General features: G+C 47.1%; 1 protein-coding gene and 1 non-coding gene across 2 annotated transcripts in view; both read right to left on the bottom strand.

Annotated features, from left to right (window-relative positions):
* Positions 1-9964: 9964 nt before the first annotated feature.
* Positions 9965-13252, bottom strand: part of RPS12 (ribosomal protein S12) — a 46649-nt gene continuing 43361 nt past the window's right edge. The window contains exon 5 of the mRNA XM_069606679.1: positions 9965-10057. Within this exon, the coding sequence (XP_069462780.1) occupies positions 9998-10057 (60 nt within the window). The 3' untranslated portion in view covers positions 9965-9997. The remainder of the gene's footprint in view (positions 10058-13252) is intronic.
* LOC138460473 (small nucleolar RNA SNORA33) lies at positions 10294-10421 on the bottom strand. The gene has a single exon (XR_011263172.1). It is a non-coding gene; the product is annotated as a small nucleolar RNA SNORA33 (small nucleolar RNA).

The raw sequence follows: 13252 nt of genomic DNA, 5'->3' as shown, positions 1-13252 counted from the left end.
CAGTTTCTAAAATGTGTATATATTGCCAGGTTCATTTATCATTTGATTTTTGTACTTGTCAAGGCATTGCTAGACAAATATACCCTTTCAATTACCAAACCTTTAAAATACTGATATGAAGTTACATACCTGGGAAGATTGTGGCTTTAATTTTCACTTCCAAAATGGTAAACTATAAGTCCCAGAATGCAAGTTAATGCCAACCTGAAAAATCTAGTTAACCCACTGTACTTTTAAGACCTGTATTAAAGAACTTGTATAATAACTCAGATATTGTTTATAGTACATATGCTATTGGTTCCGAAACCAAATCTGCGATTTGTTGATGTTTAGTACACCGCATCGGATTCCCAGGAAAAACCACTGGACATTTCCACATGGCTACACAACCAGCCCGATCCCCTGCATTTTCTGGGTGGTCTGCCCTGAAGGCCAGGATCAAAGCTCGAGTGAGCACCACTTGCAATCAACGGCCTGCACTTAAGCAATATCTGGAAACGTTGAGCTGGTGGTATAACTCGGGCTCATCTATGGCTGACTGTCTCATTAGGTCTTAGCTCTGGGGTTTACTGTCAGTGGGAAGTCTATGCACAAATCGCTCCATAAGGCAGCTGCACAAAGTGTGGTGAAAGCAAACTCGGTGGGCTCATGTGCCCACTCCTCTACAGCACTCCCTGCCTGGACAGTGTGGGAGAGGCAGTGTTTTGGCAGAGATGAGGGAGGGGGGGGAATAGAGTGGACTGTAACCCAATGAGCGTTTTGGCATTACAATTAGATAATTCCAGCGGTTGCTGAGGGGGAGGGGTTGTGTGGGTGCTGCACAGGTTTTCAGGGAAAGAACAAGAAGTGCAGGACATTTGGAAGTAATTCAGTTATGCATGGGGCGTGTGTGTTGTGGAAGGGGTTTGAATATTGTGCAAGGGACGCAGGTATGTCACAGGTGTCGGGGATATAACAAATGAGCCTCAGGCTGCCAACCAAGGGTAGCATGGAGCTGTCAAAGTCCAGCACAGTGGATTGCCCTATGCTGCAGCTAAAGGAGTGCTCCCCCTTTGAGAGCATAGGACTTGGGGGCTCCTAGCAGTGCCAGTGGGGGCTGCAGGCCCCCCCCCCATTATGCCAATGCTGAAGGGCTGCCCGCCCTGCACCACCCAAGCGAGTATGGGGAGATCTGATTCCAGGCCTGGCTGTCACAACCAAATAAAGGGAGGCTTTTTCATTGGCTGTACCAGAAAAGCATGTGCAATACTGCGCTGTTTCAGCCTACGATTTTAACGTAATGATGTCTCGGCCTCTCAAATGGAAGTGCACAGGCATCCTGCTGAGACAGGGAAGGGGCAGAGCAGGGCACAGGAAACATGAGGGAACAGCACCCTGCACAGAGGGCAGGAGACGTGAGAGCACCAATGACAGGAGGCAACACTTACCTGCTGCTGCACACCCACTCGCTTTCTTTAATGTCAAGGCCGACACGACAACGCCAGCCCCCAGTCAATCCTACTCCGTGTGCCAGCGCCGCCTGGGGTCAGGGGGGAAAATAAGAGCAACAACACGTTGCCAATTACCATTGCCCTGTCCTGCCTGAGGGCCGAGGCTGCAGCCTGCAGCAGTGTGCTAATGTGTATTCTAGCACTAGCACTGCTAGTCTGGCAGTGCTAGAATAGACGTTTGTTTAGTTTTGCAATTCGTATCCTAACATTATTAAAAATGAATGTTGCAGGCTGCTTGGTGCGGCGCCCCTAGAGGCTGACTGATGTCAGGCAGCCACCTGAGCTGCCTGACACAAAGACCGGCCCTGGTGGCAAGGCCTTGCTCGGTTTGTCGCCGTACACCTTCTTGTGATGCATCGACAGAACTATGTGTTTTTGGGTTAGCACCCTTTGTCTTGGATTGCCCAGTCGCTAGGTGCGCATGCGGCTGCAGGCAGGGCTGCCGATCTCTGCGATCGGCAGGCATCACCGGAGTTACTGGTGCACCCGTTCGTGCCGAAGACTTCGACTATGTCGAAGTAAGGCTAGGGGTTGTGTGCTTAGTGCCGTGTACGTGTCCGTCGTGGTCTCCGGGGTGTGACTTCCCCATGGCAGAGCTTACGCTGTGCTCATCGGGGTCGGGGACAGACTAAGTTCAACCTCCGGTTCAGAGGTCTGAGTCACTCTGGCCTTGGCCATACCGTAGGCCGTCCAGCATTTTACCCTACGCTCCTTTAAGGTCTTGGGGCACACCCTTGCTCTGTGATTGAGGGGCAAGCACCGGTTACACAGTCCATCCTTCCATGGGAATTTGTTCTTACAAATAGGGCAACATCTAAATGGAGTCCTCTCCATAGCTGAGGTTACACAGAGTGATTAAGACCAAACAGGAAAGAGGGAAGAAAGGGAAAGGCATTTTCAGTTTGAAAAGAAAAGTCCACCCCGACCCCACTCTCCCCACTGTATAGGCCAGCGGAAGGCCCAGCCACATGGTCGCAACGCAGACAGGATCACTGTCCGATTTTCTCGCAGGTCTTCGGCGGAAACTGGAATAGTCGTTGAAACAAGGGTCGGGAGGGGTGATCTTTTTATAGAATTATTCAACCAAAGGTCGGTTGGACAATAGCAATGTTCTTTAAGAACTCCGGATAAGGGCGACCAGTTACCTGGGTGGGGAAAAAACCAATGAGGACCCCAAAGCTTGAGGGATCTTGGGTACACTACACGTCACATAGGGATAGTGTTACAGGCACACCCATGTCGACATCCCCTTTCGATTCTCGCAAGACAAGATACAATACTCCCCGGTTACCACTGGATGTTGGACTATGCACAGTATGTGATTCTGTTCTGGGGGCCCTGAAGGCATATTGGCATTGATAGGTCGATCTCTGGGAAGCCCCATTCTGCGAAAACATTGGGAGACGATATGGCGACCATTCGTATTCATGGGTAGTAGGAAATCTCTGCCAAGTAAGTCTGCCAAGATTGAGTTCCCCTGGAACATGTGTTTAAGAGACCATTTGGAGGCACCTTGGAGTGAGTGCCCCCGTTTGTTCAGATAGTACATGGCCGTGGTGCTGTCTGTAAGGATCAGGACCGTCTTTCCCTGCAGCTGTGTCTGAAAGGCTTTCAGAGCTATGAATATTGCCGACAGCTCCAACAGATTTATGTGGCTGGATACTACTTCTGGGGACCAATCGCTGTTTGCCGAATCAGGCGAGCCTCCCCCACCCCGCGAGTGTGGCTTCTACTGCAGGGGTGGGGGGGGGGGGAAGGACTTTACCTTCAAGAGGTTTCCCCTCGAGCAGCACTGCAGAGAGAACGAGGGCTGGCGAGACAACCACTAGATATGTCCCATTGTCCGCTGGCCTGACACCACTGGCTGTTGAACCACTCTTGCATTGGCTGCATGCGCTGTGTGTGATGAACCAAATAAATGCAGGATGCCATCATTCTTAACTGTTGCATGGCCTTGCGTCCCGTCACCTCTCAACTGGCTACATATTGAGGGATTTGAAACATGTTTTGGACCCTCCGAGGGGAAGACAAGTCCATCCTTAGTTCAAATTAGAGCCCCTAGGAACTGCTTGACTTGACTAAGCTGGATTTCTTCTCGATGAGAATCCCAGGCTGAATAAGAGCTCTATTGTCTTTTGAGTGTTTGACAGGCATGTTCCATAGGAATCCCTGTAGGATAAACTGGGATGATAGCCTGTGCAGGCCACTACCACTACCTTTGTAAATCCACTCGGAGCTGAGGCAATGCACAAGGGTAGTACTGAACTGAGTGCTGGTCTATCATGAATCTGAGGTATTTTCTGTGCACTGGCAACATTGAAATATGAAAGTATGCATCTTTCATGTCCAATGTTGCCATGTAGTCTCCCAGTGGGATCAGGATATTTCCTGCAGAGTGACCATACAAAACTTGAGGTTTTGTAAATTTGTTTACAGGGCGCATTATGAGATCCTTTTTCGGTACAAGTACACTGAATAAATAGCGTTGCTTACCTGTAGAATAGGTACGACTTCTATGGCACCCTTTTCCTGCAGGATCTCTACCTCTTGCAGCAGGATGCGCAGGTGTTCTGGCATCTTGATCGTAGAGGTCTGAATTGGATCCGGCAGAATTCTATGCAGTACCCCTGGGCAACAGAGTACTCACTGGTCTGTTATCCCCTCCCATGCTTCAAGAAATTATGTTAGCCAACCCCCGACCAGGGAGACATGGGAGGGGACCCAGATCCGGTCATTTCTGACCCAAGGAGCCTCCAGGGGTGGAATTCCAGCCCCTTTCTCTTTCCCAAGTCGCTTACCTCTTGGTGGATATGGGGTGGCGTAGCTGGTACCCCGAGGCGAGGACCACTTATTTCCAGAGCCATATTGGTTGTGAGGTGAGCGAGATTGGCCACGAAAGGAACTTGGAGAATCGCCCCCTCTTTGGGAAGGCCTCTGGGAAATTTGATCCAGGGTCTTGAGGGTGTCGCGTTTCTTAGCTGTCTCAAGTGCCTCATCAACAGCTTTCCCAAATAAGTTACTGGCTTATTCACCAATGAAGCTTGGGTTTCTGGTTTGAAACCAGAGTTTCATAACCAGGCATGTATCTTTAAGAGGGTACCGCCAGCTGTTTCTGCAACATCCAAAGTATTTGCGAATACTGCGATTAAAGTTACAATCGAATGCAAGCAACCCCACAGTAGTTCAGGGACTTCTTGTAGCATATTACATTGTGCATCAGAATAGCTAGCCAACCAAGTTGTGTTAGCTATGCGAGTGGAAAATGCTGCAGCAGTTGACTTTTCCCCAGTGAGTATAACCTTTTGCACTCCTCGTTGCCTGTGGACAGGGGTCCCCCGCCCTTTTTCTGGTTGTAGTTACCAGCAGGGAATCTGGAGTAGCATGTCCCCTGATGTAGAGGGGATCAGAAGGGGGAAGGACGAAAGTTTTTCGACTCTACGATTGACATGACAGACCTGGTTAAGGCAGGTGTCAACAATGAAGGAGCCAAGCGTCTTGCTGTAATTCAGCAATGGAATAGCTTGGCTGGCAGGTGGCTTTTTAAGAGGTCTGTTCTGCTGCCCTCAAGATAGCGTTATACGCCATCTGGTCGTCCACTTGGGAGGCCCGTCGAGCAGTTGTGGTAGGTGTCATCTATGCACAGGGAGTCAGGTTCCGGTGCAGGTGATGTCCAAGGCTGAGGGTCAACTGGCTGGCCGTAGTAGTCTTCCCAACCCTCTGTGGGGTCACCCACAGGGGTATTCCATCTTTATTGAATTGGTCTATAGGGATATCATCAGTGAGGTCATAAGACTTCCTCCTGAAAGGAATGAAAGGGTCTTCTGAAATTTTGGCCCAAGATGTTAATGTTAAAGGATTTGTACCGTGCACCATCACCACGAGAGTGGTCCCCTGGCGGCTCTGAAAAAGGAGGGAGGACGGGGGGGTTTGAGTTAGTGGGAGGAAGCAAGAAAAGTGCAAGAGAGCATCGACATGCTGTTGGCGGCCTCTGCCCGGTGGGTCTGTTGGCTGGGCCTGGGGCGTTTGTGGCCCGTTAGTCGTCGTGTACTGTTGTGCTAGTGTTTTTTGTTGTTGTAATGTAGTTAAATTGTGCTGTAGGTTTTTGGTTGGGTTTGGTGTGATTGTTAGTGGAGTTGGTTACTTGTCATCTCTATCATAAATCGAGGTGCTGGGCTTGTGTAGTTTCCCCTGATGCGCCGCTGTCCTGATCTGGGCACGTCGAGCATTCAATGTCCCTTTCTCATCAGGCTCCCACCTCCATCAGGCTCTTAGCCCCACCTGTACTCCCTTCATACTCCTGTGGCTAGTGCCCCAGCCTATGTCAACAACTCAGGTAGTGTGGTGATTGTCAATATTTTAATTCCACAACACTGTGGTACCTAGTGGTAACTAAGGGGTGGGTGAAGATGTTGAAGGGGTAGGCTGGGGTAGTTGTCTGTCTCCATGCATGTTGCCTGTGTTACAGTCTATCCGGAGTCACCCGTCCAGGTGCTGAGGGGGCTTCCCTGTCAGTTCTGGGGCCTGTCTGTGTCCTTTCCAGTGGTTTTCAGTTTGAGTCTGGTGTTTAAGAGCCAGGTTTTCAGTGATTTCCTGAATTTTAGGTGATCATGTGTTATTTCTTTTGGGTGTTCCAGCTTTTTGAGGCTAAGTGGTAGAAGGAGGTGCCTTCCAGTTTTTTCTTAAGGTATGGTTTAAGTTCCAGGCGGATTTCGTTGCTTGATCGGAGGGGTCTCATTGGTTTGTAGATTTTCTTTTGTAGGAATTCTGCTCCTTGTCCGCCGATTGCCCTGTGCGTTATGCACATTGCATCACCTTCAAAACAATGTTTTATTGGGAGCCAGTGTAGTGTTTTTAGGGCAGGAGTGATGTGGTCTCTTCTGGATAGTTGGAGTAGTCTTGCTGCTGCATTTTGGATCCGTTGTAGTTTCTTCAGGAGGTATTCTGAGGTAGAGGCTGTTTGCATAGTCGATTCTTACACGAGGGCGACGAGTGAGTTGAGTGGAGAGGAAAGGTGGAATAATTCTTGCCGTGGGGAGGAGGAAAAACATTTCTTCACTGTTGCATTTATTGCATAAATGCAACAGTGAAGAAATGTTTTAGGATGTTGTCCTTTAGGACTCCCAGATTTTTTACTACCTTATATTGTGTTGGTGCCTTTCCCCATTTCCGTAGGCCATGGGATGGTGATTTTGTTCTCTTGGTCTTTGGATATGATCATGATTTCTATCTTTCCTGGGTTGATTTTCAGGTTGTTGGCATTCATCCAGTTGATTTGACAGTCAATTAGGTCTGAATGACCGGCCTCTGTGTCTGATTTTATACATGTGAGCATCGTCTGCATAGTTGTAGCATGTGATGTATTTTTTGAAGATCGGTGATGGAGTCTGGTAGATGTTGAAATATAGTGGAGCTAGTGAGGATCCTTGTGGCACTCACTTAACTCGTGGAGTGGATTTCAATGGTTTGAATCCATACGGTTTCTGTTGGGTCTGCTAGGAATGATTTGGTCCAGAGTAGTGCTGTGTCTGTTATGCCTATGTCTTCTAGTCTTTAGTCTAGGAGTAAAACTGCTCTCCTCTCGAGGCCTTTTGGGTGTGAATGAGAAATCCACCATTTTCTCTTAACCTATTCATACACCCCTCAAACTTCTCCCTGGTCCATAATGAGGAGCCAGCGTCGTCTAGGGGTGGAAAAGGCTCTTTTAGAACGTCAAGATTTTTCGTTTAACGAAGAAAGTCACAGCTCTCTGAAAAGTCTGTTGAGTCCTTAGATTTCGATGAGTCCTTCAACAGTGCTCCTTGGTTTAGACTGACTGTCACATGCTGCAACTGCGGGGAGGGCCGATCCTGAATATCGTCAGGCACTGCCGAACTATCCGGTGTGCCCGTTGGCGCTACGACACCCATAGACTGTTTCATCGAAGACAGACTGGGGTTGTGTTGCCGGGATGTACAGTCCCCATAGTAGGACTCATGTCGTGCCTATTGGGGCCGGACGTGGCGGAGCACCCTGCCATGAGGTCAATGGCCTCCGAATTGGAGCCCTGGTCGTCACTAAGCCCTTTGTCACACGGCGGCTGCAATTGCGTGGGCTACTCTCAGCCTGCAACATTCTGTAGACTACCCACCGCTTCACACTGCTCCTTTAGGGTCTTGGGACGCAGGAGCTTACAAGACGCAAAGGCTGCCTCGGTGTAGGTAAGGGGAAGACCCCTTTCACACTTTAGTTGTTTGTCAGGAATTTTGCCTTGCATGAAAGACAAAATCTAAATGGAGTACTGTCCATAGCGCAGGTATAACAGTGACAAGATCAAGGGAACCAAGAGAGGAAAGGGAAAGGCATTCTTAAAAAAAAATGTCCACCCCAACCCCACTCTTCTAATGTGTAGGCCGGCCACATGGTTGGCAGAGCCGACAGGTTTAACAACTGCTGTCAAAGGTCCGTAGAGAAGGCTTCGGCGTAGGTCAGGAATCAGCTGTCGAAGGAAGGGTAGGTAAAAATATAAAACGACCAAAGGTTGATAAATATAACAATATAGCAATGCCTCTGGAAGAGCTCTGCATAAGGAGACCAGTAAACTGGGTGGGAAAAACGAGGGACCTCGATGCGTGAGGGATTTTCAGTACACTACACATCACATTAGGGATTGTGTTACAGGCAAACCCATGTCAACATTTCGGTTCTCGAAAGACCAGATGCAACACTGCGGTTACCACTGGATGTCAGACTATGCACAGCATGTGATTCAGGAGGTTTTGTAATGAACACCATTGCACAAAACCCATGTACATTTGCAGACGTTTCTGTACAATTCTAGTAATTCATTCTCACAAGATGGCCTCAAAAGATGGCCATAGTAAAAAAAAATAAACAAACTATTTAAGTCCCTATGTAAAATGTTGGGTAAATGAGGCTCAAAGTAAAAGGCATCCATTTTGTGAAATGAGCCTCAGTTCATGTTAAGCCCTGCTCTGGTAGGAATAATCAAGCAAAAGCCCCCTACTGGGAGCTTTGCTTACTGCTGCCAGAGAGCAGAACAAACATGGAGGCTCCCCAAGCCCAGGGAAGCACAGAAAACGTATTAAAGCAAAGCAGTCAAATACTTCGCCGGCCGCAGGTTTCATTATTGCGACTTTCCCAACTTTCCCAGAGCACGGGAAAGTTAGTCATGGCAATTATGAATACTCTGCTGGCGAAGTATTCATAATTGCCTGCACTTGATGTCTCCTGCACTACCCAGGATCCCGGGGCACCTGGGAGACAAAGCTACGGCAAGAAGCAAGCCACAGCCATCATAAACAGTGTTGTATTTATAATTGCCAGTACTTAAGTTTCCTGGGTTCCCCCAGCTCAGGGCAGCCTAGGAAAGCAGGTAAAAGAAGCACTCTCCAGCAGCACGGGGAGGAAGGAGCCCAACAGCATTCTCTGCTCTCCAGCTGTAATAAGCAAAAGCTACCAGTAGGTGGCTTTAGCTTCATTATTGCCGCAAGAGCAGAGCTTACCACAATCACAGGAGGCTCACTAATTTCACAAAATGGATGCCTCCTAATGCTTGAAGTTTTACTTGAGCATCATTTGCTCAAACTTTTACATAGGAGACATTTGAGTGAACTTCCCCTTTTAAGATTTCGTTTCAGCCTATGGTTGACAAGGGAAGTACTGGGGATTCGATCTCAAGGGTTGTAAGAGAAATTATGTAGAGTCTAAATTGGAGACGTGTTGTCCCAAACTTGCCAACCAGAAAGGTCTTTTTTTTTTAACAAGTATTTCTCTAGATTTTAAACTGGTATTATAGGCTTGTGACGGACATTAGGTCTCCCTAAATTTAGCTGCGATTAATTATTTGCTGTTTTTATAATTCTTCCCTCTTCTACTAGCCTTTTCCCTGGTTCCTCTACATAGCCTACTGATGTATTAGAAATGTATTTCTAAAAATTGTATAGGATACATTGTTTTTCTTAATTGTATAGATTAAAAGTTGTTCCATTTTCTTTTTACTTCACTTCATCTTTGAAAGGTTGAAATGTTCAGCCAACACAAAAAGGAAAGTTGTTAGCATAGCCATGTTAAATAAAACAAGTTATTTCTATACGTCTTTGTCAATTCTGGCTAATGGAGAAAAGGAGGCTTACGTTGAATACCTCGAACCTACTTTCCCCTCAGGTGAAGTGTTCCTCTCTGCAAAGGTTATTGCAAAGTGTGCCAAAAATGGTAGTCATGCATACCATAATCTTGTGTTAATCAAAAGGCATTCCAAACGACTCATGTAGACCATTTGCTTGTGTACCTGCCCCCCTCCATCCTTTATGGAGTTCATCTTCAACTGCTCTTCACAATGTTTCAACACTATTCGAATAGCGTTTTTCTGTTGAAGTCTCCACAAGTATCGTGCTCGAAAATCAAAGTTCCTCAAAAAGTAAGCTTCCATTAGCTCACAAATAGGAAAAAACAAATCTCAGCAAGACACTACAACATTCAGGTTCATTTTTTTTTTATTTGTAGGTTGTTCACTTCTTTTTAAAGTATTCTTCAATGACATCCTTAGCCTGAGACTCTTTGCCATAGTCCTGCAAAGGAAGAGAAAAAATAAATGTAATACAAAGTGCAGACCTCCACAAAATTACAGTATGCATTGCAATTTCACTGTAGACTAGTTGAGGTACAGGAGAAATTGTTTTTTCACTTGGCATTAAAAGTCACTGGTAATCCACACTCACAAAAAGCATTAACATTTAGCCTTCCCAACATGAAAAGCAATCGTTTTACAGAGCCAGTTAAAATGTCAAATAATTTCTCATTAAAAACATGTTGCCATTTCCAGGGACCTTTAAAGTTACAAGGAAACTTTAAGGCTCGTAAGGTGGCTTTTGCTTTTGCCAGCTGCTTAAATCCTCTGCAGAACATTCTGTCCAACAGACTATTTGCTGGCTACTTACGAACCCCCGTTCATTTTATAGTAAAGGATAATTTCTAGTAGTGACAAGGCAATCTTACCCAGTTAAACAGATTAACACATTCCACTGAAAATATTGCACTCTGTTGCAAAACAAAGTTTTTAGTGAGCGATATTTTTACTTCTGGTCCAAAATAGGGCTCAACCAACCATAAGCATGTGCCACCTCAAATTGTTTATAAATCCACTAGCCCACGTCTTTGCAATACTTTCACCAAGTTCGACTGAGCCTTTATTCAGCCATGAGAAACCACCAACGCGATAAATACGCTTCAATCAAAATGAGTAGCCTACATGCCGCTTTACCACACTGCTAAGACGCTGCTTGGATCCGTTTGGCTAGGATCCCATATGATTTCTACAGGAGGCCATTGCACCCCACTCATTTAGGATGCACCCCACTCATTTAGGATGCTCTTCAGTCTATTCCTATAACTACCAGTGCAGGAAATGTGTTTTGCCCCATTTTACGAACTGCAGCCCCCCCCCAGGTGTACAGTTTTACACCTTGGTTTATACTGTGATAATGCCTTTACAAGTACCACCTACTCAAACTGCTTTTTGTGGTACATCCCCTACTCTATATGCCATCCTGTTGCCAGTCTTGCATTGTCAGCCCAAAAATTTCCATTTGGGGTCAGACTGTTTCGGTCCTTTTATAAAGGACACGCAGTGAGTGGAGTGAACTGACCTATTAGACCCCCCCCCCCGTTTGAATGATGGTCCCTACCCAGAATACTAGAAAAAGGAGAGAACCCCATAGCCATTCATGACAGCGGGCATGTCAAAGGACTACTGCTGTGACCAAAACTGCCCAAGAAATCACAGCATATTAAACCCCTGCCTTCAAATCAAAGCCATTTAGCTCCTAGAAGAGACTGGTTAGCTCGACACCAACAGCTACCAGGATCTACTATTGGTTCCCAAGCCACCGGAGGCCCGACACATCTAGATACACTTCTGCGTTTGAGGCACTATTAATATCCGTTAGCAGAGTCTCACTGGAGCCTTCCCCCAGCCCCCCCCCAGTGGACTACATTGGCCAGAAAGAGCCCAGACTGGGAAATGTTCGCTGACCTAGCGCATGGGGCACAGGATTGTGTACACTAAGTCAGACATGGTAGCTTGGCCACAAGAACCACCATGTGCCGGCTCACACTAAGCGGTTCAGCCACCAGAATACACCACAAGGGAGTGGACCAGGATATAGTAGTGAGGTTCCTGCTTTCAGACAGTGGGTAAAGCTATACCCGGTGGCAGAGCCAACACCTGCAAGGTAGTATACTGGCGCTGCCAAGAAGCAGCAAGGGATTTCCAAACTACCACTGCACACCATAGAAACTTTATGAACCTTGCAGTCCAGCATGAAGTCCGAAGGGCATAATCAAGTGATTGGGTGAGGAACATAAAGGCGAACCAATCCAAGGGGATAACAGTAGCCTGGGGAAGAACAAAGTATCACAAGTATAAAAGAAAAGGCTGGGGAAGGCTGTCTTGGACCCAGAGGAAGACCACCTAGCTAACTGCGGGTGCCCCTTGCTACATGGGGAGAGAACTAAAAAGGTACTAAACTGGTAAACCTAGGAGAGCTGACTCTTGGGAGGAGGAACATTTAGCAGAATGGCATAACAGCCCCTCACTCAACTAGGGGGTAACCGGAAAGTCAAAGCTCTCCTTTTCCACCAGAAACCCTTGGGGGAAATGGGCAAACAGGCCCTAGAGGAAGAAACAAGGGCTGATGGAATCATTTACTGCCATCTAGGGCCTTATGTGCCTTCCTATCTGGAGGACCAATTGGCTAGCCCAAAAAGGATGCAGACTAAGGGAGTTAAAGGAAGCTTGTACACAAATATATGGATGGCTGTTACCACATTGAAAACAAAGTCAGCACAACATTTAGGAATTGGCTACAGAAAATCATTCAAATTAAAAAAAGCAAACGCCTACAAGAAGTTTGTTTGAAAATTGGGAGTCATAACGTACATTGAGTGGTCTTGTAGATCGCCCTAGTGGACTTTTAGAAGGGAAAGGTGGTTAACAGGATATTAGCAGCTGTGAAATCAGTTGAAAGCATTCAAATCATGAGTGCGAACCTGGGTATACAGTCTTTAAAATAAAAAGTGTGTGGGTTATATGAACTTGTGGGGTGGGGGATTAGTTGGGGTGAGTTTTTAGCTGAGGAAACGGGCTTGGGGTGAACCCCCAAGTGTATTCATTTTTTTGTAGTTCTAAATTAATTTGTTCCAAAAGAATATTGAACTATTGTTCTCCAGCAATTCACATGACAGTACCAGACATAGCATATGGCTGGACCCCTTTTGGATTGCACCCCCTTCCTTGGTGAGCAAATCACCAGCAGCTTGACCGGAGCAGACGTTGACCGGCTGAGAAGGTCCGGGTACCAAATCTGATGCAGCCATTCCGGGGCAACGAGTACAATCCTGCATTGGCACTGAGTTGATGACTCACAGCAGTAGAGGAAATGCATACAGGAAAAGGTCTTCCCACAAGGACAACCCCCCCCCCCACCCCCAATGAAACCTGCTGGCGAAGTCCTGGCATTTGGAGTTTGCTGCGGTTGCAAACAGATTGCTCTGGGGTCTGCCCCCACTTGGGTCTGCCCCCACTTGAAGATGTGGGCCACCTGATCCTGCCGAAGTTCCCACTCGTGGTAGGAGCACAGCTCCCTAAGGGAGTTGGCGATGTGTTCTTTACTGCCAGGTGAAAGGGGATGAGGACATCTCTTGGTCGACGACCCAGTGCCACAAGTCCTGCGCTTCTCTGGAGAGTGCTGGGATCAGGTGCCCCT

The sequence above is a fragment of the Ambystoma mexicanum genome, chromosome 4p, assembly GCF_040938575.1.
Source record: "Ambystoma mexicanum isolate Mex_15411 chromosome 4p, UKY_AmexF1_1, whole genome shotgun sequence".
Lineage (NCBI taxonomy): Eukaryota > Metazoa > Chordata > Amphibia > Caudata > Ambystomatidae > Ambystoma > Ambystoma mexicanum.
This window is presented reverse-complemented; position numbering and strand designations above follow the sequence as displayed.